General features: G+C 63.0%; 1 protein-coding gene across 4 annotated transcripts in view; it reads left to right on the top strand.

Annotated features, from left to right (window-relative positions):
* BRD3 (bromodomain containing 3) overlaps nucleotides 1–25,376 on the top strand; it is a 46,100-nt gene that overhangs the window by 7,239 nt on the left and 13,485 nt on the right. For 2 of the 4 annotated variants that reach the window (XM_060013843.1, XM_060013842.1), the window contains exons 2-11: nucleotides 6,809–7,134; nucleotides 7,984–8,121; nucleotides 8,722–8,869; nucleotides 9,635–9,849; nucleotides 11,637–12,008; nucleotides 14,312–14,440; nucleotides 16,504–16,695; nucleotides 17,851–18,074; nucleotides 20,991–21,283; nucleotides 22,400–22,528. In XM_060013843.1, the coding sequence (XP_059869826.1) occupies nucleotides 6,922–7,134; nucleotides 7,984–8,121; nucleotides 8,722–8,869; nucleotides 9,635–9,849; nucleotides 11,637–12,008; nucleotides 14,312–14,440; nucleotides 16,504–16,695; nucleotides 17,851–18,074; nucleotides 20,991–21,283; nucleotides 22,400–22,528 (2,053 nt within the window). In that variant the 5' untranslated portion in view covers nucleotides 6,809–6,921. Of the gene's footprint in view, nucleotides 1–6,808; nucleotides 7,135–7,983; nucleotides 8,122–8,721; nucleotides 8,870–9,634; nucleotides 9,850–11,636; nucleotides 12,009–14,311; nucleotides 14,441–16,503; nucleotides 16,696–17,850; nucleotides 18,075–20,990; nucleotides 21,284–22,399; nucleotides 22,529–24,283; nucleotides 25,170–25,376 lie in introns of those variants that run through there. The other 2 variants (XM_069540738.1, XM_069540737.1) reach the window with 2 other exon arrangements.

Raw genomic sequence — 25,376 nt, 5'->3', positions numbered from 1 at the left:
GGTGGGGGAGATTCTCCGAGCCTTGGTTTCCCCTCTGAGGGGTGGGGCCCCGTCCCTGCCCTCGGCCCGGGTGTCCCCGCGCGGTGTGCGCCACCAGCCGGGCCAGCGGATCCTCAAGGCTCCTTTCCGAACCCCACCTCCTAGAAGGCTGGTTTCCAGCTCGGCCGTGTGGAGCGGGCCCGGTGGGCTGTGACGCCGGTGAGATCGGGCTGCACGTCTTTGCCCGCAGGAGATGAGACACGCCCGTCCCGCTGGGGGCTTGGGGGTGGTGAAGGGGAGACCTGGTAACTTGCGGGTTTTATATGTCTGGGTTTAGGGCGCTGGGCTCTGCCACCTGCACTGCCCCACCCGGTCCCAGGTTATCCTGCCTGAGTGCATCTGCCCCCACCCCCTCACCTGTAGTCCTTTGCTCTGCCAGGCGGGGGGGGTGGGGTGGGGTGTGGCACGAGGAGTAGGGTCATGTCCCCCAAATCTCGCTGTTGCTGTGGTGGTGGGCAACGCAGGGTCCTGAGCACCCAGGGAAAAGGGTGGGGCAGGGGCTTTCCAGTGTGGCCAGTTGAGAGACAGCAGAGGCCCCCAGAGTACTCAGCTTCTGCCACGAGCACCCCTGCTCCGTCCTGTCCCCTCCAGACCCCCGCTCATTTCAGCCCCCTTCCCACCTCCCCGTTGTCACGAAGCGAGCTCCCGGCACATTTCCTTCGTAGGACGTTGGTGCCCACGTCTAAAAGACAAGGGCTCTTTAAGACTTATAAAAGGCCACAGCGCCACCGTCACCCCCAGGGCGTTGACGTTGGACCCCAGAGATGGTCCGAGAGACAGCGTTGAGGTAGATGCCTCTTGCCTCACTGCCCGGCAGGTGCTTCTCACAAGCTGGCCCAGGGCACAGGCGCTGGGGTCGGGGGCCACCACCTCGCCTGCCCCGGCCGTCCTCCCTCCTGGCCACGTGGGGGCCGACCCCCGTGATGGGCCGCCTTCCTCCGTTCCAGCTGCAACCCCAGAACACTACTCTGCGGAGGGGTGAGCTTTCCTCCTGATCCTTTTGCGCTGAAAGCTGACCCTTGACAGCGGATACGAGGCTGTCTGTGGTCCTTTTTTCCTCTTAGACTGAACATTTGTATGTTTCCCTGCAGAATGTCGTGTCTGATTTGGTATGTTATCTCAGACCCAGGGGGCTGGGGGTGTCTCTGGGAGACCCCCTCCCCCCACCCCACGGAATGGTGCACTGGCTGGGTTCTGAGACCCGAAAGGTTCACTCAGGACACGCCTGGCTCGGGGAGAGCGGCTGTCAGGCTCTGGCCTGTCCCATGAGGCCGGGGGGCGGTGTTTGCTCCCCCCGTTCCTGGTGGGCGATGCCTTCTCGTGTCCGAGTGCTGGAGAGGGGATGTCAGGTGTTCCCGGGGCTCATGGGCTGTCCCAGGACGGTGGGCGTCTGTGGGGGCTTTGCTCCCGCCCCCAGGGGGCAGCTCGACAATGTGGTGAGAACCTGAGCTGGCACGCCACCTGTGAGCTCGGGGTGCCACGGGCTGACCAGGGAACCCGGGGTGGGGTCCCAGCCGGACCTTCTGTCTGCTCCTTCTGTGGCCCCTCGTGGAGTCTCCGCCCAGCCTCAATGGCTTGGAACATGGGAACGGGCCGGACCCTTCTGGTACCCACCCCCCACTCTGAATTTGCCTTGTTTCCCTTGATTTGGTGCCTGTGGGCACCCCACTGGGATTCCCTCGAGGATGAGATCTGGCGGCCCCCATGGCAACTTTGGGTCCCCAGCTGGTGAGGCCTGCTGGGCAGGGTGACCAGGCCTCTCTCCTGGGTGGGGCCTGGCATGGCCTGTGTTCCCACGAGGGGCCAGTGGCCACCGGGAGGGGACCGGCCCGGGGGGAGCTGTGCAGAGGAGCAGGTTCCTTCCTTGCTCTCCGATGGACAGGCTGCCTCCGTCTGCACCTTCGTCGTCTCCTGCGCAGCTCGCCGGCTCCGGCCAGGGCGGCTCAGCTGGGTGGCCTGTGGTTCCCTGCCAGGACCACGTGGGGTCGGGAGGAGGGTGACGGGTTGCTCCTGGTGCGCCGGGACGTGGCAGCTGGGAGAAGTGGGAAGCCGCGTTTGTGTTTTAAACGGGTCCATCCCAAGTGTAACCTCATGGTGTCTTCGTGGCATGCAGAGGTGGGTATCCAGGGACCCTTGGGCTCTGTCCCTTTGCTGTGGCCCCTCCCTGCGTGGCTTGGGAACCACGGGCACCTCCTTTTTTCCACCCGAGGGGCCAGTGTCACCCAGCTCTCTAAGCACTCTCCGTGATGTCCCTGGCCTCCCACGTCCTCATGGGTGGGGAGCCATGCCTCCATCCGCGGGGCTGCGTTGGGGGCACTAGACAGCTGATGGCCGTGCTGCCGGGGCTCAGCCAGGAGGGGAGCTGGCATTGGACCCCGGTGTGGCAGGCCCAAGTGGGCACTCCCCGCTGCCCTTCTGCGTGCTCCTCGTGTCTGGGGCCCTCTTTGCATCTCTGGCCGGAAGTTAGGATCAGGCCAGGGACTTGGAGGGGCACTGCTGGCCTGTGGCCTGCCCCCAGGGCTCGCCAGGTGGCCTTGCCGTTGGTTGCAGTGGGGTCATCTGGTTCCTTAGCTGCCCGGCTCCTCCTCTCACCCTGTGTCACCCGTGATGCCAGGAGCCAGGTCGGGGAGGCGCGGGGTCCTGGGCTTATGTCCCCGAATCTCCACGTGGGCAGGCTCAGGACGTAGCCCAGGGATGGGGGAGCCTCAGCTCTGTCATCTGTGCGATGGGCCTGGTCATTGACCTCATAGGACCACATGGTGTCTCACCCTCAGCAGAGGTGTGAAGGGCTCCTGGCCGTGGCCGACCACCCAGTGCATTAATTGGTGCTTCTCCAGGAAGCACGGTGAGAGTCTGTTCCTGTGCGGCCGGGGGACCCTGGGCGCGGGTAGTGGGGGACTCCCCCACAGTCTCCTCTTCCTGTTGCTTCAAACCCCCATGTCCCTCTACACCTCTTGTCCGTTACTGATGGCGGTTCAGGGCTGAGCCCTGTGACAGGGTCAGCTGGTAGACTGTTTAAGTTCCAGCTTCTCTCTGGAAGCAGCCTGTGCCTTCCGGTCTCAGAATGTGGCCCTGACCCCCGCCCAGACCGGGAGGCTGACGGACAGCACAGCTGCTGGCGGCGGGGAGCTGGGCGGCACCCTTGGCATCCATCCTCGTCCCTCTGCTGCCCCGACAGGTGGGCGCTGGGGGGATTTCTCGGCCCTCCGGGCGACACGGGGGTGGCCGACGGCGCCTCCCACTGGTGGCCCTGCCGAGGTCCAGCCAAGACTTCGGGGTCGTCGCGGCCCCCGGATTTCCCCTGGACGGAGCACACGGGGCTGCCTGGCCTGTCCCCAGACTCTGGGGCAGTGTCCCCAGGCCCCAGAGGAAGGGAAACGAGCTCTGAGATGCTTGGCCATGTTTGTACATTTTTCCAAAAGAGAAATCCCTTTACACTTCTTTCTTTTTGCAAAAGTAACACGTTCTTAAAAAGAAAAAAAAAATCCACCGGTTCAGAACTGCCAGCAGAAAGGGAGAAAGCAGCCTTGGGGCCCGTATGCTGTGGGTGTGAGGCCCTGAGTGCTGGGGACGTCCATCATCTTCCTGCCCCTCGTGGGAGCGTCCCGAGGCGGCGTGGGGCCTTCTGCATTCCCGTCCATGCTCAGCCGGGGTCTGGTTTCCTCGGGGTCGCTGTCGGGTCTGCGGGATTGCGGGAGAGGCAAGGCCAGGCTCTCGCTGCGGCTCCGCTCGCCCCGGACGTGCCGGCCCTGAGGTCTGGGCTCCGTGTGAAGGAGTGAAGGCTGTGCCCCAGCAGGGAGCTGCGTGGCCCCTTTACTCCGCCCGCCACCCCAGAGGGGACAGCGCGGGGTGACCTGTGCGATTGTATGTCCCACCGGAGAGGGTCATGCCCGAGCGCCCCGGCTGTCTCTTGCCAGTCTCCTCCCCGGCCACGCAGCCCTTCCCAGGAGATGGGTCCTGGCTCCTGGGATGGAAGGGGCTTGGGGAGGGGGGTGCCCCCCAACCTCTCACGCTCTAGCTGCCCTCCCTTCCTTCCTCCCTGTTGAGCTGGTGCCCAGGCTGCCGGGGACAGAGGACAAGCCAGGCGCCTGCCTCCGCCGTGGGGGGTGCCATGTGGCACAACCTGATGGGGGACACTGCGACCCCTGCGGTCATCCACACGTCCCTGCAGGGCTGTGAGTGCATGGGGGGCCCCCCGCCTCGTTCCAGTGGCGGTGCTGGGGGCAACGTTCCTGTTTGCAGAGAGGGGGAGGTCCCATTGCCACGTGCTGTCCCCCAGGCCGTGGGGCATCCAGCACCTTTTGCATGTGTCGCCCCTAGACCTCACAGACCCTGCTGGGGTCCCAAGTGTTTCCACACCTCGGGACTCCCTGTGGCCTGGGGTGAGCGCTGGCATTCGGTGAGCTTAGCCACGCAGTCTGGGACCCCCGCCGGCTCTGCCTTGTAGCCGCTGGGTGCTCACCCCACGATGGGGTTGTGTCCTGTGTTTGCTGCGGGGGCCGGCTTCCTGCTCAGCCGTGGGTGTGGGGTGGTTGGTGATTGGTCAGAAGAGGGAGGCAGGGCAGAGGCCAGGCCGAGGGTCCTGACGGCAGCCCCAGCACATCCCTGCAGAGAGCTGTGTCCGTCTGTCCTTGTGCTCGGAGGAGGCCGGTGTGCTGTGTCCCGCCCGTTTTCTGCTCCCTGGACCGTGCAGCAGCAGCGCTGGGTACTGGGCATCTGCCCACCCGCCCCACATCTGGCGGCCCGCAGTGCACCGGGCTGGCATCTAGGCCCAGGCTGGGGGGGTGGCAGGAACAGGGTGCATCCTTCCCTCACGGATCCCGGGTCCCCCCACGTAGGGAGCCGCCTCAGCCGTCCCGGCAGGACCGTGCGGCGATTGGTACGTGTCCAGCACCAACCTGAGCGCTCTGTGTTGGATCCCTTTAGTCTCACAGAGCCCTGTGGGGACACAGGAGGACCAGATCCCATGGCTGGCGAAGGGCAGAACTGGGATTGCGAACAGGAGCCTGGCCCCGGCATCTGCTCTGCACCCCTGAGCTGCCCGGGGTCCGGAAGGGTCCGGGAGGCCCTGGCGGGTGGTGGCATTGGGGCAGAGGAGCCAGAGGAGGAGAGGGAGGGTGCGGGCCTGCGTAGCCACAGCAGCCAGGACAGGGAGACGAGTCACTGGCCAGAGCGGGACAGGCAGTGCTGCTTTGGACAGGAGCCCCGTGTAGGGCAAGGCCGTCCAGGGGAGGGCAGGCCCGTGGGAGGTTCGCAGAGACCCCAGCAGGAGGCGGTGGTGCTGGGCCAGAAGGGGTCAGACCTGCTGGGGGTGGGGCTCCCGGGTGAGCACTCAGGCGCCTTTCCGTCAGGTGGTGTGTTGCAGCCTCAGCGCCGCCAGCCCGGCGGGCACGGCCGCCCTCTGTACGGAGCTGCCCTGGGGGCCAGGGCGCTGCCCCGGGTTGGCGAGATGGGGGCGCGTGAGAGGCGCCCGCTCGCCCGGGGAGAGTGTGGAGGAGAGGAGCTGCAGGCCCCCGGGATGGCGGGCGGGGAGGCCCCTAGGGGTGCTCCAGAGCGCTCCTCCGACGAAGGGCGGGCAAGCGGGGCAGGTGTGCTCGGTGGCCAGGTGTGCGCGGCGTCTGTTTTGAGTCCTCTTCCCTCTTGGTCGGGGGGCGCTGAGGAGGCACTGGCTGGGGTTTAACAAGCCAGCATGGGGGGGCCCTGGTCTGTACCTCGTGCTGATGACCGTGGTGTAAACACGCCCACGTGGCAGAGCAGGCTTCCGGCAGGACGTCCGTCAGCCAGCTCGAAAACTCTCCCAAGTTTTAACGATCTGCTTTCGCACGTCGTAGAGAGCATGTTTCCAGCGGCCGACACGCGCTGCTCTGTCCTCCTCGAAGGCTGGCCCCCAGGCGGGCCCTGCCACCCAGCCCAACCCGGCTCAATCCCGTGACAGGTGCACATAAACACCTACGCGGTAGCAGCGTGCACAGATGCCGCCCGGGTCCAGATTTCGTATGCAGCCCCCAGCGCGTTTTGCGTCCTCAGGCGACATTGGGACCACCGACTTCCTCCCAAGACGTGGTGGGGTTTTGATATTGGGGGCAGCCCCTTCATCCTTTACTGCACAGCATTTTTCTTGGTGCTAGTTGGTCTCCTGGGGACACACGTGGGGCAGCGGCAGCCGCTTCCTTCCCAGCTCCACACTCAGAGAACATTTCGAGAGTCGGGGTGTGGTCCTGCAGCCCCTCACTCGCTGAGGCTGCAGGCTCCCATCGCCTTCTCCCTCCACCCCCACCCCGAGGGCCGGCCGTGTCCACAGCCCAGCCGCCATCACAGACCAGAGCCCGTTCTCATGGTCACGTTAGAACCTCCGTCGGTGGCCTCACTCAGAGGGCCCTGGGTCCGTGTGCCACGCGTGGTTCCACGCACGTTGTGCCGGTCCACGTCATAGCTCTCTACGTGCGGATCATTCCCTAAAATGTTGCCACAGTCAAGAGCGGCAGGCGGCTGGTGGGCAGTGAGCCGACAGTGGCCCCCACCTGGACGGCCGCCGCCCCGCCTGCCCAGGTGGCACCTGCTGGCATTCTTTCCCGTCACCTGTGTCTCTCCCTGCCCCAGCCTGAGGGCAGCAGTGGGAGAGTGGTTCTCTGACAGGTGAGGGTTGACCTGACCGGGCGGAGTGCGCCGACGTGGCCTCACATGACCGCACGGCTGTGCTCGGGGACCCAGGCGAGGCGGCGGGGCCTGGGGTGACCGGCCGTTCCCTGCCGTCCCTCCTCCCCCGCAGGTGCTGCCTGACTGGGCCCAGACATGGGATGTCGCACCTCGGCGGGGAGCACAGAGGAAGCCAGGGCCTCGCCGAGCTGCTGCCGTGACGGCCAGTGAGCGAGCAGCCGGAGGATGTCCACCACGACAACGGTCGCCCCTGCGGGGATCCCGGCGGTCCCGGGCCCCGTGAACCCGCCCCCGCCGGAGGTCTCCAACCCCGCCAAGCCCGGCCGTAAGACCAACCAGCTGCAGTACATGCAGAACGTGGTGGTGAAGACGCTCTGGAAACACCAGTTCGCTTGGCCCTTCTACCAGCCCGTGGACGCCATCAAGCTGAACCTGCCCGTGAGTGGCCCCCACCCGCCGGCCCTGCCCCTCCGCGGCCCCGACTCCTGGGAGGACGGCCCCCCTGGCCTTGGCAGAGATGGTGCCTGGAGGCGGCTGGTCCTGCTAAGCCAGGCACAGCTCAGGACCCACAATGACCAAGGAGCAGAGGGGATGCTTAGGCGAGTGGGGGAACGGAGGGCGGCTGCCCAGGTGCAGGAAGCGGGGAGAACCCTTGGCCTGTGGGGGGATGAAGGGGGAGCCGGCGATGGGGCTCAGGCCTAGAGGCTCGCCTGTGTCTTCATCCTGTGCCCGGCACTGTCCTGCGGAATGACGCGTGCACACCTGAGACCCTGCGCTCGAGACGGGTGCGGCCCACTTCCCCAGGGATAGCGCCTCAGCTGCGTGCCCGGTGCCGACCTGACCATCTGACGGCTTTCTCTTTTGGACCCGAATAGAGAGCCCCTGAGTCCTGCGAGGGGAAGCCCTGGGCTAGCACTTGGCGGCCTGGGTCCTGGGCCAGCTTGGCTTCCGGGCACTGCGGGCCCCCAAGTGAAGTTTGGAATCTGGGGAGGGGTCTCAGCCCCACCTCTGGAGCCTAGAACAGCTCTGGGCTCTGCCCCAGCCCTGCGGGTCTGTGCGTCCACACAGAACCCTGCTTAGGCCGGGGGCTCAGCAGGGATTACGCTGGCCAAGCGCTTGCCCCAGACTTCACGCCCACCTGCCCTCAGGTGAACAGAAACTTGGGTCCAGCCCCAGTACCCAGATCCCTGAGGAGACTGCCCCCTGCACAATCTCTGTGCTTGGGAGTCGCGAAAGTCGTCATGAATTTGAATCCAACAGTAACACCCCTGACAATCTCTTTCTTAGGATTATCATAAGATAATAAAAAACCCAATGGATATGGGGACTATTAAGAAGAGACTGGAGAATAATTATTATTGGAGCGCGAGTGAATGTATGCAGGACTTCAACACCATGTTTACAAATTGTTATATTTATAACAAGGTAAGAAAATGGTGTGGCGTGGGCCCTACACGCCCCTGTGAGCTGCCCCTGGCCCTGGGAGGCCTGGGGTGGAGGGCCAGCCTGGGGTTGGCCGGTGCCCGCCGGGCTGGGCTGGGCCCTTTGCAGCAGCTCTCAGACAGGCCCAGGGTGCATCCCAGCCTCGCGCTCAGCCCTTGTCTGGCCGCGATCCCCTTGTGTGGGTCCCACAGGCTACGCGTTTGAGCGGTTGCCTTGTGTGTGGACCGCCCCCCCCGCCCCGCCCGGCCCCGGCCCCGGCCCCGTCCCCTGCTCCAAGGAGGGAACATTAGAACAGCCTTTTCGGAGGGCGTCGATATGTACCAGACGCTTTAAAACGCCCACATGCTTGGACCTTTTTTCCTCTGGGGGATGGGATAAAGGGTGGTTTTTATCCTTTGTGGTTTTTGAATTCTTCCAAGAGTTTCCACGTTAAAATATATTCTCTTTGCCTCCCTCCCGCCCCGCCACGTCCCTTCACAGCTTGCTAAATAAATGTTTTTCTTGAGCAACTGCTATGTGTTTGTCTGCTGCAGACACACGGCTCCTTTCCAGCAGGTAACCTTGCCTCTCCTGTGTCTTCAGCCCACAGATGACATAGTGCTCATGGCCCAAGCCTTAGAGAAAATTTTTCTGCAGAAAGTGGCCCAGATGCCCCAGGAGGAAGTTGAGTTATTACCCCCTGCTCCAAAGGGCAAAGGTCGGAAACCAGCTTCGGGAACCCAGAGTGCAGGTAAAGGGGTGGACGTGCAGTCCTTCTCTCCACCTCTGGCAGGTGGGCAGGGCGCCGATGACAGCGTATCTTCTGAGGTTCCGTCCGCCCCTCTGGGCTCAGTTTTCCTGACCCAATCTGCAAGGTTGGGTCAGTGATGATCGGAGCTCCGGGAACCGGGCCTCTGCTGTGTGTGGCCTGCAGGCCTGGTGACCTTGCTGCCGCCTGCCTTGGAGCCTCGCTCCGGGCAGGGATCGTGCTCCTGCTGTGTCCCCACGCTGCTCCTCTCCCACCCACCTCACCCCCCAGCTCTGAGGACACCTCTTCTGGAAGCCACGCTGTCCCTTTGTCCCCTCCGAGGACTTTGCCTCTTCGGCACACTTTGTGTTCTCTGTGGCCTGTCAGGGAGCGGTGGGCATTAGGGTCAGCACGGGGGGTGACCTTACCTGGTCCGGGCACCTGGAGCAGAGGTGCACCCCGATGGTGAGCTTCCCGGGCGGCCCAGCCCTCCAGAGAGGCCAGGGTGTTTCACACTTACAGACGGGGCTGAGGCTGGCTACCTGTGGAACCCGAGTCAACCCCCTGGCTCTTCCTTACCGGGCTGTGCACCTTGTCCTGACTCGCTCATTCGGCCCACGGAGGCAGCCACGATGAGGGCCAGGGTCTCGGCAGGAGGGGCTCTGCTGGCACCCGGCGGGCCCTGGCTGGAGGGGATGGTCCCGGCAGCGTCCAGAAGCATCGCTGGTAGAGCCGGGTCAGTTCAGCCTCCTTTCCTTTGTCCTCAAGGTACGCAGCAAGTGGCGGCCGTGTCCTCTGTCTCCCCGGCAACCCCCTTCCAGAGCGTCCCCCCCACGGTCTCCCAGACGCCCGTCATTGCTGCCACCCCTGTGCCAACCATCACTGCAAACGTTACGTCGGCCCCTGTCCCCCCGGCTGCTGCCCCGCCCCCTCCCGCGACGCCCATCATCCCCGTGGTCCCTCCCACGCCGCCCGTTGTCAAGGTGAGCTTCCCCCGGGGCGTACGGGATGCAGGCAGGTGTGGGGCGGGCAGGAGGGCGCTCTGCCGCTTTTCCCTGGCACCGACCGCTTGTCGGGAGTTGGGCGTATGTGACTTTGGACGGGTCCCCTCCCCCGCCACGCCCGTGAGGTGGGCCGCGGTTCCTGACACCGACAAGGAGCCCGAGGCTCGGAGCGGCAGGTCACACAGCTGGTGAGGGCGGCTGCGCTTGAGCCCCAGCTTTGCCGGCCTTTGCAGGGCGTGGGCCGAGGTGGGGGGCGCAGAAAGGAGGGGAGTCCCGGCCCTCGCCGCCCGCGCTTGCGCCCGGATTGCCTTGGCGCGGGGAGGGCGGTGGCGGCCTCCGCCTGCTCCTCGTGCCCCCGTGAGTGTGCGCGCACGTCCCTCCCCCGGCTCCCTGCGGGCTTTCCACGGCCCGGCCTGGGCTGGGAGCAAGCGCTCCCCGCGAGATCCGGGGGCCAGCGAGGACGGCTGAGTGTCCTGCTCTGAGCAGGCCCCCGTGCCGGCCACTGATGTGTATCGTCTTCTCCGATTTGACCCTCACAGCGAGCGACCCTCTGGGGCAGGCAGTATTTCCCCCATCTTACAGATGAGGAAGCAGGCGCTCAGAGGGGTTAAATGGCTCCCCCAAGGTAAAACGCCATCTCCGTCGCTTTCCTCTCCCCCGTGGCCTCCACTGCCTGTACTCGGGCGGCGCCTGGCCCGGCCGCCTCACTCAGCGCCCAGCTGCCTTGGAGCATGCCCCGTCTGCCATGGCCCCATGAGCCCCGGGCCCCGCGGCACGTGCTTGGCCTCCGTGGGCGCCCGTGAAGTGTGTGTGGGTGGCTGGCTCGTGCCCGCCAGCCTGGGGGCAGCGGCTTGGTGACTTTGGTGGCGCTCGGACAGCAGACCCCCGTGAGGCCGGCGGCCCAGGTGCGCCTGGCTCCCAGGGGCTGCTCCGCCCGCCCGAGCTGATGGGAGGGGAGCCCCCTGGGCTGGCCTCGGGGTCACAGCGACCCTGGCCACCCAGGCACGAAACACGCGCTCACGCACTGGACACACCCACCAAGTGCTCGTTGGTCATTTCAGTGTTTCCTCCCCCGGTGGGAAGTAGCTCTGTGACATCTGCTGCCCTCAGGGTCAAGTCCAGCCCTGCCCAGGCACTTACCCCCCCGGAGTCCTTGGTCCCCAACCTCGTGCTGCTGCTTGTGTTTCCCGGCTGGGCCGCTGCCCCCGCCCCGCCCCCCGCATGCTCCTCCCGCCCCCCTCGTCCCGTGGCTGCCACTGTCCTGGGAGCGCCAGCTTTGAGGCCCGCGTCTGGGACGCCCCTCTGGCCTTTGACCAGCGGGGGTCCTCTCGCCCCTGCTGTCCCCAAGCCCCAGTCCCACTTGGTGACGGTCCCAGTCACGGTGCCACCTCGGTTGTGCGAGTCCCTGAGCCGCGGCCCAACCCCAGGCACAGGTGGGCTGTGTGCTGCATCTCACGCCGCTCGGGGTGGTGAGCGCCCACCGCGACTGCGCGGGGCCTGGGGTCTTGGCGGGCGGGCGGGGCTCAGGGACGGCCCGGGGTAGGTTCGGAGTCCAGCCTCACCACCGCCAGCTGTGTGACCTCGGGCCGGCAACGTGGCCCCTCTGAGCCTCGGTGTCCTGCGTGGCGCGGGGCCCCGGGAGGATGGCCGCGACCATGCATGTCCTTGCTTCGCTCGGTGCCTGGCGGCTGGTCCGCGCTCCAGGGGCGCCACCGCAGCGGCTCGGATCCCGGATCCCGGGGCTCACTGTTGTTTTGCTGTCGCAGAAGAAGGGCGTGAAGCGGAAAGCAGACACTACCACGCCCACGACGTCCGCCATCACCGCCAGCCGCAGCGAGTCACCCCCGCCGCTGGCGGACCCCAAGCAGGCCAAGGTGGTGGCACGGCGGGAGAGCGGGGGCCGCCCCATCAAGCCGCCCAAGAAGGACCTGGAGGACGGCGAGGTGCCCCAGCACGCGGGCAAGAAGGGCCGGCTCTCGGAGCACCTGCGGCACTGCGACAGCATCCTCAAGGAGATGCTGTCCAAGAAGCACGCGGCCTACGCCTGGCCCTTCTACAAGCCGGTGGACGCCGAGGCCCTGGAGCTGCACGACTACCACGACATCATCAAGCACCCGATGGACCTGAGCACCGTCAAGGTAGGTGGGTGGTGAGCCAGCCGGGCCCCCTTCCCCTGTCTGGGCGGCCCCTGGCACCTGTCGTGGTGCTGATGTCTTGTGCCGGCCCGGGGGCAACGCAGCAGGCTTGGGGCATCGCCCGGCTCCTTTGGCCTGCCCTGCAGCGGCAAACGGGGCCTCAGGGCTGGCCCGGGGCCCTGGCATGGGTCTGGCAGGGTCAGGGAGGAAGGTGTGCTCTGCCCTGCGCTCACGGAACCGGCAGCTTCCTCGTCATCTGTTCCTCTTGAGCTGGTTTCATCATCTCGTTCATTTTCATCCCGGCGCGTTTGCAGGTCTTTGTAATGACGTTAGGCGAGGTGGCCCTTTCCCGTGGCCCAGCCCCTCCCTGGACAGAAGTGGGCGCTGGACAGGGTGGTGGCAGAGCCGAGACCGGGAGCCCCGGCCTCCCGATTCCCGCAGCAGGGTCTTCCTGCACTGGGGGCTTCCCCCTTGGCTTTTGTGGGTTTTCCTCCGGGTCAGGTCAGTTGTGTACAAGCAGGGAAGAGCAGGTCTGGGCCAGGCAGAGATGGAGAAAATTCCCCGGCTGGCAGCGGCAGCCTCGAGGGCAGGAGACCTGGGGTCTTCTCAGAGTGCGTGCACGAGGGGTTCCTGAGCCCCCGTCGGGCTTGGGCCCCAGCACAGCTGCCCTTCCTCGGTCTGGATCGGTCTCTGACGGTCTGAGGAACGTCCCTGGCCGTTGGACCGTTACCTGGAAAGGTAACCCCACAAAAGGGGCAGGTGGTTTCTTGGCACCGATGGGCTCTGGGCCCTGAGCCGCTGGGCTCAGTCACTCTGCCTCATGTACCTGGACACTGCCTCGTGTATACCTGTCTGGGGCAGACTCTCTCTCCTTAATGGAAGTCTTCCTCCCCGCCAAGGGACAGGACAGACCTGGCCATCTAGGGCCGTGGTTCCCGGGGAGCTGGCCGAGTCAGGCGGGCCTGGCTGGGCTGGGTGACCGGGCAGCTTCCTCACCTTCTCTGATCTTCGTCCTAACTGCGAGGGCAGGGCTCCGGCCTTCTTGGACTCGCTCAGTGCCAGAGTGGCCCTGCTCCTCCTGAGAGCCCAGGAGTGTCAGCTACTTTTCTTTGACTGATTTTTTTCTTTTAATTTGTGTAAGATAGGAACAGAGGGTCAAAAATCCAAGCAAAGCAGAGGTGGGTGGAGAGAAGACCTAACCTCTGGTATCGTTGCCCCCCTTTCCAGAGATCTTTCCAGCTAATGGTTTGGTCACATCTTTCTGGATTAGCTCCTGGCTCAGGCTGGCTCTTTCCAAGCAGGTTTTGACTGTGGGGCAGTGGTACTTGGGCTCCCAGATGCACCAGGAAAGTGGCCGGCTGTCAAATTAGGGCCGGAGTCTGAGAATCTTGCAGAAGTTGAGAGGGTCTCGGGTGCCCATTTCTCCTTCCTGGCTGAGCTACCCCAGACTGGGGAGGCTGTGCAGAGGGCTGGAGCCAGGCAGCCCCAGTGCTGTTGGAAGCTCTCCAGGTGGGAGCAGAGGAGGATGGTGTGTCCTAGGCTGTAGAGGCTGCAGGTCCTGGAGTCTGACCACCACCAACCCCTCCATCGAGGCCAGGACTTTGTTAGTCTAGGTGCCGGCGAGGTAGGTGGTTAGGCTCCAGCCCACAATGTCCTGCTGCAGCACAGCATGGCCCCCAGGATGAGCGGGCACCTCATACGCCCGACACAAGGTCCCTGACTGACGAGCTCATATCTGTGTGAACCCATCAGGCGTGGGGAGCTCTCTCCCTCGAGAGCCGTTGCCCCGTCTGCCCCGATCTTGGCTGCCACATTGTGGTCCCTGGCTGGCTGCACTTCTGTCCCCACCTGCAGAGCCAGTCATCCCGTGCTCCCGGCGGGGCAGTGGGATGACCTGGTGCTCTGTGAAGCAGGCTAGCTAACAGGACCTGGATTCTCAGGAGAGAAAATTGAACGTCTCATTCTGAGAACTGAGTAGCCCCCTAAACTGGTCGAGGGCAACTTTTCGCCAGAAGTTGCTTGCTCCCCACCGGAGCTCCTGCCAACCGGGGTGTCGACGTGTGCGGTTAGCCAAAACGTAGAGCTGGGGACTTTGGTTGCGGGAGCTGGGACTTTGGGGAGCACCGTTTTCTTTCTCCCTGAGTGTCAGCCTCTCTGTGGGGTCCTGGGCCCTCCCCTCCAAGCCCTCGGGGCCGCCCTTCCACCTTCTCCCTGGGCTCCCAGACGAGGTCTCGGGCTGGCAGTGGACGTGCGGAGGGTCCCGAGGCACAGCGGTGCCCTCACGCCCCGTGGCTTGTGTGTTGCAGAAGAAGATGGACAGCCGTGAGTACCCAGACGCACAGGGCTTTGCGGCCGACATCCGGTTGATGTTCTCCAACTGTTACAAGTACAACCCCCCCGACCACGAGGTGGTGGCCATGGCCAGGAAGCTGCAGGTAACGCCAGGTGCTCTGTGTGGGGAGGGGCCCCCTGGGCACAGGTGGGATCAGCCGCTCAGGGCAGGCACCCGCGAAGGACATGGGTGTCTGGGAGGGCATGTCTCCCGGGGGAGGGGCGGGGTGTCTGGGGACCTCGTCCACGGGCACGTTTCCCCTGAGCGGCGGCCGAGTGGCGGCCAGGCCCCGAGCCTGCTCCCCAGGGACGTGGTGGCCAAGAGGCCAGTTTCTGCCTCCTGGGAGCTGCAGGCTCAGGTGGGCAGCGGCGAGCAGGTGGGGGCCAGCGGGTGTTCTAGCCAGGGTGGAGACGGAGAGAAGGCAGACGCCTGCTGCCCTGCACTTCACCGCGTGCCGGGGGCCCCTCGTCAGGAGCCTGCTGGTGCGGCCCGTGGGCGTCGTAGCGGGGGACGGCTGTTTGTGTAGCCTGTTGCTTTCCCGACCACAAGGCGGACGGCACGTGGGAGAAACGGGCCTGCAGGGAAGCGCAGTCTGGCCTTCAGTGGTGGGACTCGGCGTACATGCACACGGATCTCACAGGCCGAGTGTGCGCACCCCTGTGCGTGATGATCTGTCAGAGCCTGGGGGCTGCCGCGGGTTTCTGTACGGGCCAGTACACCGAGCCTGTTCTTATCTCTCTTTGCCATCACGTAGCCTGTTGCTTTTGTAAATACAGGACCCAGAATGTCGTCCTGTAAGACGTTCCCAGTCCCTTGCTCAGAACCCTTTTGAAAACCCGGTACCGTAACTCGGGAGCATCCTTCGTCACCCCGGCCCCGGACGGGGCCTCAGGGGGAGCCTCCTTCGGGCCTCTGGGTGCCTGCCCTAACCTTCCTTACCTTCCACCTGCCTGTGGGCCCTGGCTGCTGCGGGCTGCCCCCTCTGTGCACTGGCTCCCACTGGGGAGTGTGGTAGAGCGGTCCTGGTGGTCCCAGTACACCCAGAGGAAGGCACCGGGACCCACGGTTTCATACCAAGACCATGAAGCCGAAAGGCTCTGCAAGGCCCCGTGCTGTCGTTGCTCTGTTGATGCTGAACCTTGCGCGTAGCTCCACGAGGAGGCCAGGCGGCGCCGGCAGCAGACGGGCCGAGGGCAGCGGCTCCGATTCTGTTCCGGAAAAGGTGGTCTCTGCGGTGCGGCCACGGAGGTTGGGCATCTTGATCACCGATGCCTGTTCAGTAATTGGCTATCGATTGTGTCACGTCAAGCTGGGTGGGGTTAGAGCCTGACGCTGCAGCAGCCTGATGTGGACCCACCCCCACCCCCTGCCGGCGGGGGGGCCGTTTGCCCAGAGCGGCCAGGTCATGGCCTTGCGTAGCAGCGTACCTCTGAGATGTCTTTACCCCAGGAGGAGATTCTGGGGGACCGGGACCCAGAGTAGGTTCTTACGGGAGCCGGACGCCTGGTCGGTGGGGCTGCACCTTTTGCGTGTAAACCAGGTGTGTGTGGCTTCAGGTGTCCGAGCTAGCAGAGAGAAGTCTCCCTTCGTGGCCGCTCGTCCTGTCTGAAATGAACCTGGGCCGCCGGGGGTGGGGGGATCTTTGTTGAGTGTGTGCTCCCAAGGCTGTGTAGGAGCGGGCGGTTTGGATCGGACAAGACTTTTGCCTTTTGAGCCAACTTTTGGACCCAACTCAGAACGAGATGTGATACTACAGTAACATCACAGGGGAGAGAAATGGGGAAGCCGAAGGAGCTCCCAGATGCAGTGGCTGGGGGGCCCCGGAACAGGGTCAGAGCTCAAAGGAAGGCCCTCTCACTGTCTGTCAGTAGGTGGCAGCCTTGGACCGGGATGCTGAAAAGACTTGCGAGCCGTGGACGGGAGGTCGGGTGTCTAATAAAGGAGCTCGTGTGCCAGCTCCTAAAAGGCTGTGTCTGTGGCCGTTGACTCTGCGCCCTCTGGCCCTGGACCCGCGCTCAGGGCCTGGGGAGGGAGGGGCAGAGAGCAAGCCGGGGTGGGCGGCGTGGGGGCGGCCCAGCGCCCTGGGCAGGCTGGGTCCAGTCTCCCCGACTCCCCGGGGGCTGCCCACGGGCGTCCAGGACCCAGGCGGCCCCTGCTGTCCCGCAGGACGTGTTTGAGATGCGGTTTGCCAAGATGCCGGACGAGCCGGTGGAGGCGCCCACGCTGCCCGTGCCCGCGGCCCCTGTGGTCAGCAAGGGCGTGGAGAGCAGCCGCAGCAGCGAGGAGAGCTCCACGGACTCAGGCAGCTCGGACTCGGAGGAGGAGCGGGCCACGCGGCTGGCGGAGCTGCAGGAGCAGGTGAGTGGCCGCGGCTGGGCCTTGATCCGATGTTTGCCCTGGTCACCCCCCACCCCCACCCCAAGCCACAGCCGTCCTCCACGGCGGGGTCGCTGGCAGGGCACCCGGCGAAGGTGTCGGCTCCGAGGGCCCCCTCGGCAGTGCCTGCAGGCCCGGGGCCCTGTGAGCCCGACCGGGTCGGGACGTCCCTGGAGCCCTGGAGCCTCCTTCCGCTCCAGAAAGGTCTGGGAGGCACCTGCGGAAGCCGCAGCCGTGGGGCTCCACGAGCCTGTCTGGCTGGGGGCGGGCACGGGCTCCGCAGCTCTGCCAGAGCGAGGTTGTCCTGTCTCGGCCTCTGACCACCTGTGAGTCGGCCCTCCCCACCGCTTCGCGCGCCTCACGTGCAAAATGGGACCCAGAGGTGCTGGATTCCTGGGGGGTGGGGGGCCTCCAGCAGGGAGGAGACAGTGGGGTAACAGTGACCCTGCCGGCACCCCGGTGGGGCTGGGCGTCTGAGCTGAGCCTTGTCAGGGATGATGGTGCAGGGAGCATGGCCCTGAGGTGCAGCTGTCGGGCCGGGGTCCCTCCCACGCCACGTGACGTGGCTGGCGTGTGCGAGCCTGGCGCCGTCTTGGCCCATCCACCTGCTAGAGGCTGGGGGCTCCGTTTCCTCGCCCATCCGGCGTGAGACTCCGCTTGGGGTCTGCTGAGGTGAGAAGCGGGTAGAGCACGTAGCACACTGGCAGCCACTTGCCGGACGAGATGAGTGTCCCCTGCCGGCACCGGACCGTTTTGACCCTGCAGAGCTGCCGTGTCACATCCCAGCAGCTGCCCACGAGTGGAAAGTCTCCTCTGTGCAGGCGTTTAAACCTCGCCCTAGAGAGTCTCCCTCATCTGGAAAACAGAAACTAGCAGGAAAACCAGGAGGCACCATTTATCGAGCCCTTCGGGTGCCACCTGCCCTGCACTTCGGGCGGGGAGACCGAGGCCCAGCGGCTCGCCCGCCGTCGCAGGGGTGGGGAGGGCCAGACGGGCTCTGCCGCCCTCCGGGACCTGTCTGGCTCCCCGGCTCCCCTCCCCGCACGGTGGCGGCAGCTCCTGGGCACCCCAGCCCCCCGCCCGCGGCCCCCTTGGGCCAGCCCTGGGGAGCCCCGCTCAGCTGCCTGTCTCTTCCAGCTGAAGGCTGTGCACGAGCAGCTGGCCGCCCTGTCTCAGGCCCCAGTGAACAAGCCAAAGAGGAAGAAGGAGAAGAAGGAAAAGAAGAAGAAGGACAAGGACAAGGAGAGGCACAAGGCCAAGTCCGAGGAGGACAAGAAGGCCAAGGTGGCCCCGCCTGCCAAGCAGGCCCAGCAGAAGAAGGCTCCCGCCAAGAAGGCCAACAGTGCGACTGTGGCTGGCAGGTGGGCGCCGGCGCCCCGTGTCCTGGACACGCATGTGGCGGGAGGATGCTGGATTCGGGGCTCTGTCCTGGTGACCTGGACCCTGGGCTGTTACGGGGAGATGGGGGCAGGGGTTGGTGGCCCTCGTCGTGCCCACCTCGTGGGAAGACTGGGAGGACCAAACGAGATCTCTGCCTCGACAGCGTGGCCTCCGGAGGGCGGCGCTCAGCTCCCCGTGGGGCCGGGCTCAGTCACAGGCATGGGAGACCTCAGCATCTAGAGGCTTCGGGGACATTTCCCTGGTCTGGGCCCGGGAGTTTGCTTTGGGGGGTCTTGGCGCCGTGTCCTGGGCCCTTGGCACCCCATCCCCGCGTGGCCTGGTCGGCGGAGGGTCGGGGGTGGAGGTGCGCCTTGGCACAGAGCTCCCTGGTCCCCATGGCCTTCACTCAGCCCCTGCCGTGGCCACGCGCTGCCCTGAGGACCGCCTGCCGCAGATGAGCAGGGACGACATGGGGAGGTGAGGGTGGTGGGAAGGCACGCCGGGCCGGGCGCCTCTCCCGGCGGGGTGGGAGGAGGGCGTCCTGGAGGAGGGGCGACGGCTGCACAGAGGGTCCGGATGGGGTTCCAAGAATCAGGAACAGCGGGCACAGAGCTGTAGAGGCCAGTGGAATGTGTTCCTCGTGGGAATGAGGATAAGGGTGGGCACTGCTGAAGAACAGAGGCCAGGTTGGGAAGAGGGGAGGGTTGAGGCTGCTGAGGCTGGCCGGCTCGGTTGAGGTGTTTGCAGTTCGTTCTCCAGTGAAAGTGGTCAGATCCTGGCCAGTGTGGAGGATGGATTAGCGAGAGGCAAGAATGGGAGGAAGGATGCCCTCTGGAGTTGCCGTGGTCACGCAGGCAGGAGAGGCCGGTGTGGCCATGGGGGTGGAGGTGTGTTGCTTTGAGAACTGTCTGTGAGGCAGAGTGGACAGGCCTTGGTCCCTGGACGTAGGAGGAGGGGTATGCAGAGCTGAGGACTTGGGCTTTGGTAGCTGGGCGGGCAGCGGCACCATCGAGAGGGGCAGCGAGAACGGTCAGGGGTTTGCTCCCGCCTTTTGCAGGGGGAGGCAGAAATCAGGTTCCCTGTTCTGTCTCTGTCTCTGGTTTTGGTGTCTGTACAATGCTGGCCTCAAAAAGGAGTTGGGAAGTGTTCCCTTGTCTTCTGTTTTCTGGAGTAGATTTATAGCCTTGGTCTATTAATTCTTAAATGTGTGGTAGAATTCACCAGTGAAACCATCTGGGCCCGGAGTTTCACTGTTGGAAGGTTGTTAACCACGAATTCAGTCCCTTTGAACGTTCCCCACAAATTTGCTATACTGTGATTTCATTTAAGTTCAAAATAATTTTTAATTCCCTTCAGGCGTCCTTTTTGACCATGGATTATTTAGAAGTGTGTTGTTTGGTTTACAGATATTTGGAGATTTTTCCAGATATTTTTCAGTTATTGATTTCTAGGGTCAGAGAACACACTTTATATGTTTTCAACATTTTAAAGTTCGTTAGGATTTTATGGCCCAGAATACGGTGTGTCTTGGTGAGTGTGCCATGTGCGCTTGAAAAGAACGTGTGTCCTCCTCCTGTTGGGTGGAGTGTTGTATACATGTCAGTTAGAAGATTAAAAAAAAAATCTAAAAAAAAAAAAGATACAAATGAACTTATTTACAAAACAGAAACAGACTCACAGACTGAGAGAGCAAAGTTATGGTTACCAAGGGGGACGGGGGGGGAGGGGAGGGATAGTGGGAGTTTGGGGTTGACACGGACACACTGCTACATTTAAAACAGATAACCAACAAGGATCTCCAGTAGAGCACGGGGAACTCTGCTTAATATTCTGTAATAACCTAAATAGGAAAATAATTTGAAAAAGAATAGATACATGTATATAAAAAAAAAAATTTTAAACCCCAAACAGACAAAAACATGTCAATTAATAAGTGAATTTGGTTGATGGTGGTGTTGGGATCGTCTCTGTTCTGCTGATTTGTTCTATTAATTACCGAGAGAGAATCATTGAATTCTGCAAGTGAAGTTGCAGGTTTTCCTGTTTCCCTTCAGTTCCATCAGCTTTTGTTTATATATTTTGAAGCTTGGTTTTAGATGCACACACGTGTAGGACTGTGATGGTCAGTTGACTCTTTTATCATTATACAGTGTCCCTCTTTTTCTTGGTAGCATTCCTTTTTCTGAAGTCTACTTTGTCTGAAATTGTTACAGCCATTGCGGTTTTCTTTTGATTAGTATTTACACGGAATATTTTCCCCCCATCTTTTTACCTTTAACCTACCTCTGTCGTTATATTTCAAGGGGGGTTGTGTAGATTAGATAGCATATAAATTGGGTCTTGGTTCTTACCCAGTCTGAGCACCCCTTTCTTTTAATTGGTGTGTTTAGACCATTTATATTTAATGTAATTGTGGATACAATTTGGTTTCCACCTACCATTCCATTATTTTCTATTTGTCCCTGCTGTTTATTCCTCTGTCCCCCTTCCTGCCTTCTTCTGGGTTATTTGAATACGGAGATGAGTTTGACCTGTCGTGCTTGAGATGCCTGTGGGGCATTGAGGGGAGCTGACCACCACGGTTGTTTCCTGGCCAAGGCCTCCCTAGGCCGGTAGCAGCCTCTGCTCTGACCTCTGGAGCAGGGTCTTCCGTGTCCCTGGAGATGTATGTGCGTCTCCAGGCAGTTGCCCGGCTTCTCTGTCTGGGGGTTGGGCTGCTCCTTGGTAAGAGAGCCTGGTCCTGGAGAGGAAGAGGGCCGGCGGGCAAGGGGTCGGGGTCTGGGGGGGGGGCGGTGGGGGGAACTCGGGGTTGTGGGGCAGGGGCTGGGCGGGGTAGGGGGCTCCAGGGATGGGGACGGGGGGCTCCACGCCATGATGCTCCTTGCCTTCTGCCTCAGACAGCCGAAGAAGGGCGGCAAGCAGGCGTCGGCCTCCTATGACTCGGAGGAGGAGGAGGAGGGGCTGCCCATGAGCTACGATGAGAAGCGCCAGCTCAGCCTGGACATCAACCGGCTGCCGGGGGAGAAGCTGGGCCGCGTGGTGCACATCATTCAGTCGCGGGAGCCCTCGCTCAGGGACTCCAACCCCGACGAGATAGAGATTGACTTTGAGACGCTAAAACCCACCACTTTGCGGGAGCTAGAGAGATACGTCAAGTCTTGTTTACAGAAAAAGCAAAGGAAGCCATTCTGTAAGTCGTCGGGATGGGGTGCCTTGCTGCCGCCCCTGCCCATCACCCCTTCGGTCCCGGAGCAGACAGCCAGGCAGCCTCGGGGGTGGGAGTGGGAGTGGGTCGCACGCTGCCAGGCTCCTCGCCCCTCTTCTGCCTTGTGCCCTGAGGATGCAGGGACACAGCTTCCCTCTGCTCAGCTGGGGGCGGGGCTTAGCTGAGACCAGCTGCGGCTCCACCCCAGCCGGAGCCCTTCTTCCCCTGCTCCCGGGCAGGTGGGCAGCACTTGTGTGCCTCATCCTCCCCCAGAGCAGGCAGGGCCCCTGGGTCGGTCCCCAGCCCCATTCGTTCAAATGCTGGCTAAGGCCCTCACCACAAGCCTTCTTGAGGCTCCGTTTGGGGCCTGGGCTGCAGGCGACCTGTCGATGGTTCCCTGCCTGGGCAGACCGGTTCCCTTTGCCTGGGGTGGAGGTCCAGAGGCCTCCCAGGACGGACGATCGCACTGGCTCAGGCTCACCCTGGAAGTCGATGACTTCGCTGGACGGGAACGAGTCGCTGCCTGGGTTGTTGGGTCCTGGGGAGTGAGAGGAAGGGCAGGAGGCCCCAGGCCACCCCACGGTGGCAGGAGAACAGGGCAGCCGCCCGGCCCTGAGGAACAGCACCCAGGGTGCACCTGCTGCTGTGTGTGGCCCCCTCGGGCTACGTGGTCCTCACTCGCTCTGAGGGGGGAAGCTGCCTTCTCCTGGATGGAGCATGGCGTGACCCCTGCAGTCATGGCACGTTTGCTCCTCGGTAAGTCGCCTGTGGACTCAGAGGTGCTCGCGCAGGCACGCCAGGAGATGGAGTTGGCTCCAGGGCGGAGTCTGGGCCTCACTGAGGCCGAGGGAGAGCCTCGGCCGTGGCGTGGCGAAGGAACACCATGAGTTGGGGGTCAGGGCCTCAAGCCGCAGTCCTGCCCCTCCCCCGGGGGCGCCGCCGTCGGTGCAGCCGTCTGCAGTGGGCGTGGTCTGTCCCAGCGCGGGAGTTGTGCGGCAGCTGCAGAGCCTCGCGTGTGGCGGGGCCTCCGTACGTGTGGGCTGCCCCTGGGGCCGCCCGCCCTTCCCCGCCTGTGGCCTCAGCTCCCGTGCTCTTCCGCAGCCACGAGCGGGAAGAAGCAGGCGGCCAAGTCGAAGGAGGAGTTGGCTCAGGAGAAGAAGAAGGAGCTCGAGAGGCGGCTGCAGGATGTCAGCGGGCAGCTGGGCAACAGCAAGAAGCCTGCCAAGAGAGGTACCCGTGGCCCTCGCGCTGCTCCGCCGGGGGCAGAGGGCAGTGGGAGGGAGCGGGCAGCTGACCTGGGTCTGCGCCTGTGGCTCCACCTCGTAACGAGCTGCGTTTCCCTGGAGGAGGCTGTTGACCCCCCGAAACCCTGATTTCCTTATCTGCAAACTGGGACCAGAGCCCGGCCCTGCAGGGAGGCTGAGCACATGACAGGCGTGTGTGAAAGCGCCGCTTTGCAGAGCCCCTGGGAGACGGCCCTTTGGAAGGGTGCAGCTGTGGTCTTGGGGGGCTGGACCCCGTGACTTGGGAGGGACTGAGGTCCTACCCTGCAGCTTCAGTGGGTCCTGGCCCCCAGCAGTGGGCTTTCTGGCTGCTCTCGGACAGGAACACTAGTTCCCAGCCAGTTAGCCAGTATCACAGGTGGAGGGGGAGGGTCTGACTTCCAGCCCCAGGCCCTCAGCTCTGTGGACTCGGGGTCTTATTTTAGGCGAGCAGGTGATTTGATTCCTTGCCTCCTTTCCCCGGGGCCTGTAAGAAAAGGCAAATACCTTTGTCCTGGCCCCAGGGACAGTGGGGCCCAGGTGGCGGTCAGATTCTAGGTCCAGTCTTGGTCATGCAGTGGCCAGGTGCCGCAGCCTTGCCTGGCCCCCTTGCCCAGTGCCAAGCTGGGGCTCGGAGCCCTGCTCGCTCCCACTGATGGCTGAGAGGCCCCCCTTGCGTTAGCCCTGGGGAGGGCGTGGTTATTGCTCAGCGCGTGTGACTGTGGAACCTTCATGTGGCCGGCCACGTCCCCGCACGTCTCATCAGTTTCTCGTAGTAGATTGCCTTTTCTCCCAGCCTCTAAGTGTATTTAGATGTGTTGACCTCTGAGCCGTTTCTGCTCACACTTCTGACACCAAACGTGTGAGTTTTTCTCACGCCAGTTCTCCAGCTCCCACACGAGCAGGGTGTCCAGCAGTTGAGCTCCGTGCTGACGCTGTCTGCTCGGTTAAGGGCTCAGCGCCCCCCGCCTCTAAGACGCCAGGTGCATGTCCCAAGCTTCCCGTGCCTTTGACTGACGGGCTGTAAATCGGGGATTCCCACAACCCCCTCCTCAGGTTTGAAAATTGGCTAGGACGGCTCACAGAACTCAGGAATTATGAGTGAAACCCCTTGTGGTTTGTTATAAAGGACACAACTCAGGGACAGCCAGGTGGACGAGCGGCACAGGGCAGGGAGTGGGGGCGTGGGGTCTGCAGGCCTGTCCAGCCACCACCCTCCCAGCAGCTGGAGGCCCCCTGAACCGGGGGTCCTCTCTGGAGCGCAGTCTCCAGTCCCCGCCCCTCCTCGGCCATGGGGGCGAGGGGGGGGGGAGCTGAAAGTCCCCGCCCCGGTCACATGGTCTTCCTGGTGAGCCGCCCTGGGCTGTGTGGCCCTGGGGGGGCCCCCGCCCCGAGTCACTCGTGAGCGTAAACTCAGGTGGGAGCTAAAGGGGCTCCTTAGCAGTAAAAGATGTTCCTGCCACTAGGGAGAGTGCAGGGGATTTAGGAGCTCTGTGCTGGGAACAGGGTACGAGCACCAGACGCATTTCTTACACCATCACAACCTCGTTAACGCGTTGCTGCATTTCAACAAAATCGCTTAACGTTTATCACGTGACCGGGTCAGGATCCGGGTGGGTCGGGGCATGTGGGGGGGGGGCGGGGGAGGCACGGACGGGCTCACGAGGAGGGAGGGGCGGCCGGCGCGTGGGGGGCGCACCCCTCACCCGCGCGTCTCCCCCAGAGAAGTCAGGCTCCGCGCCCTCGGGAGGGCCCTCCCGGCTCAGCAGCAGCAGCTCGTCTGAGTCCGGGAGCAGCAGCTCCAGCGGATCCAGCTCCGACAGCAGCGACTCGGAATAAACTCTGGGCTCTCACGGGACGGAACAAAACCAGTGGACGTCGCCCACGCCGAAACTCTGCAGTGTTCCCTTCTATGGTTAATATTACTATTTTCGTTCCATGGTGTGCAGGTTCTCTTTTTAATTCAGTGTTATGGTATCTTCCAGTTTGGGCTTTAATAGGTCAAAGATCTTTCCGTGTGTGTCCATTAGACTTTATGAGAAGCTGTGAATCTGCATAACGCCTTTCCTTCGTAACTGAATTCAGTCTCTTGGAGATGACAACTTCAAACGCTAACCTGATGACCGTAGAAAAACACGTAAGGTGTGATCCGGAGGTTCATGCAAAATCCCTTTTCTTAACGCCCGACCCGGTCTGTAGCTCCAGCGAGAATTTCTCCAAAGGAGATGTCTTGGAAATGGTACCGTATGTGAAAGCTGCCAGCTTTGCGAACAGGCGTTTGTCTTTGTCTTTGGGGGCCTGGGCTCTGACCCGCACGTCCGAGGGGTCACCTCTTTCTGCAGGGGCTGAGGACAGCCATGCCTGCCCCTGCCGTGAGGGCCAGGGCTGGGCCCGAGCGGGGAGGGGTCATCGTCACTGCAGCCAGAGCTTCCGCGGGTGGCGGACCGGCGAGGGTGGGCGTGGAAGGGAGCCGAATTTTTCTGATCTCTGTGACGTTGGGAGCTCCCGGGAGGGAACACGGTGGCTGCGTGTGCAACGCGCGGGTTCCCAAACACTGAAACTTTTACCTCAACTTAAAAAAAAAAAAAAAGAAAAAAAAAAGAAGAAAAGATTAAAAACAAAAAAATACAGGAGGAGACTTTTTTGTAAGGTTCAGCAGTTTTCTACAAAAGGCCAGCCCCCACGTGTGTCCCCAGCCCAGCCGCTGCCACGCACTCCGGAACCATTGTCCCAGTTTCATGTATATATGAATACTTTATTTATTAAGATCATTGGTCATTTTTTGTTTAAAAAAAAAGGAAAGAAAAACAAAACTG

This window comes from Delphinus delphis, chromosome 6 (genome assembly GCF_949987515.2).
Source record: "Delphinus delphis chromosome 6, mDelDel1.2, whole genome shotgun sequence".
In the NCBI taxonomy this organism is placed as follows: Eukaryota; Metazoa; Chordata; class Mammalia; order Artiodactyla; family Delphinidae; genus Delphinus; species Delphinus delphis.
This window is presented reverse-complemented; position numbering and strand designations above follow the sequence as displayed.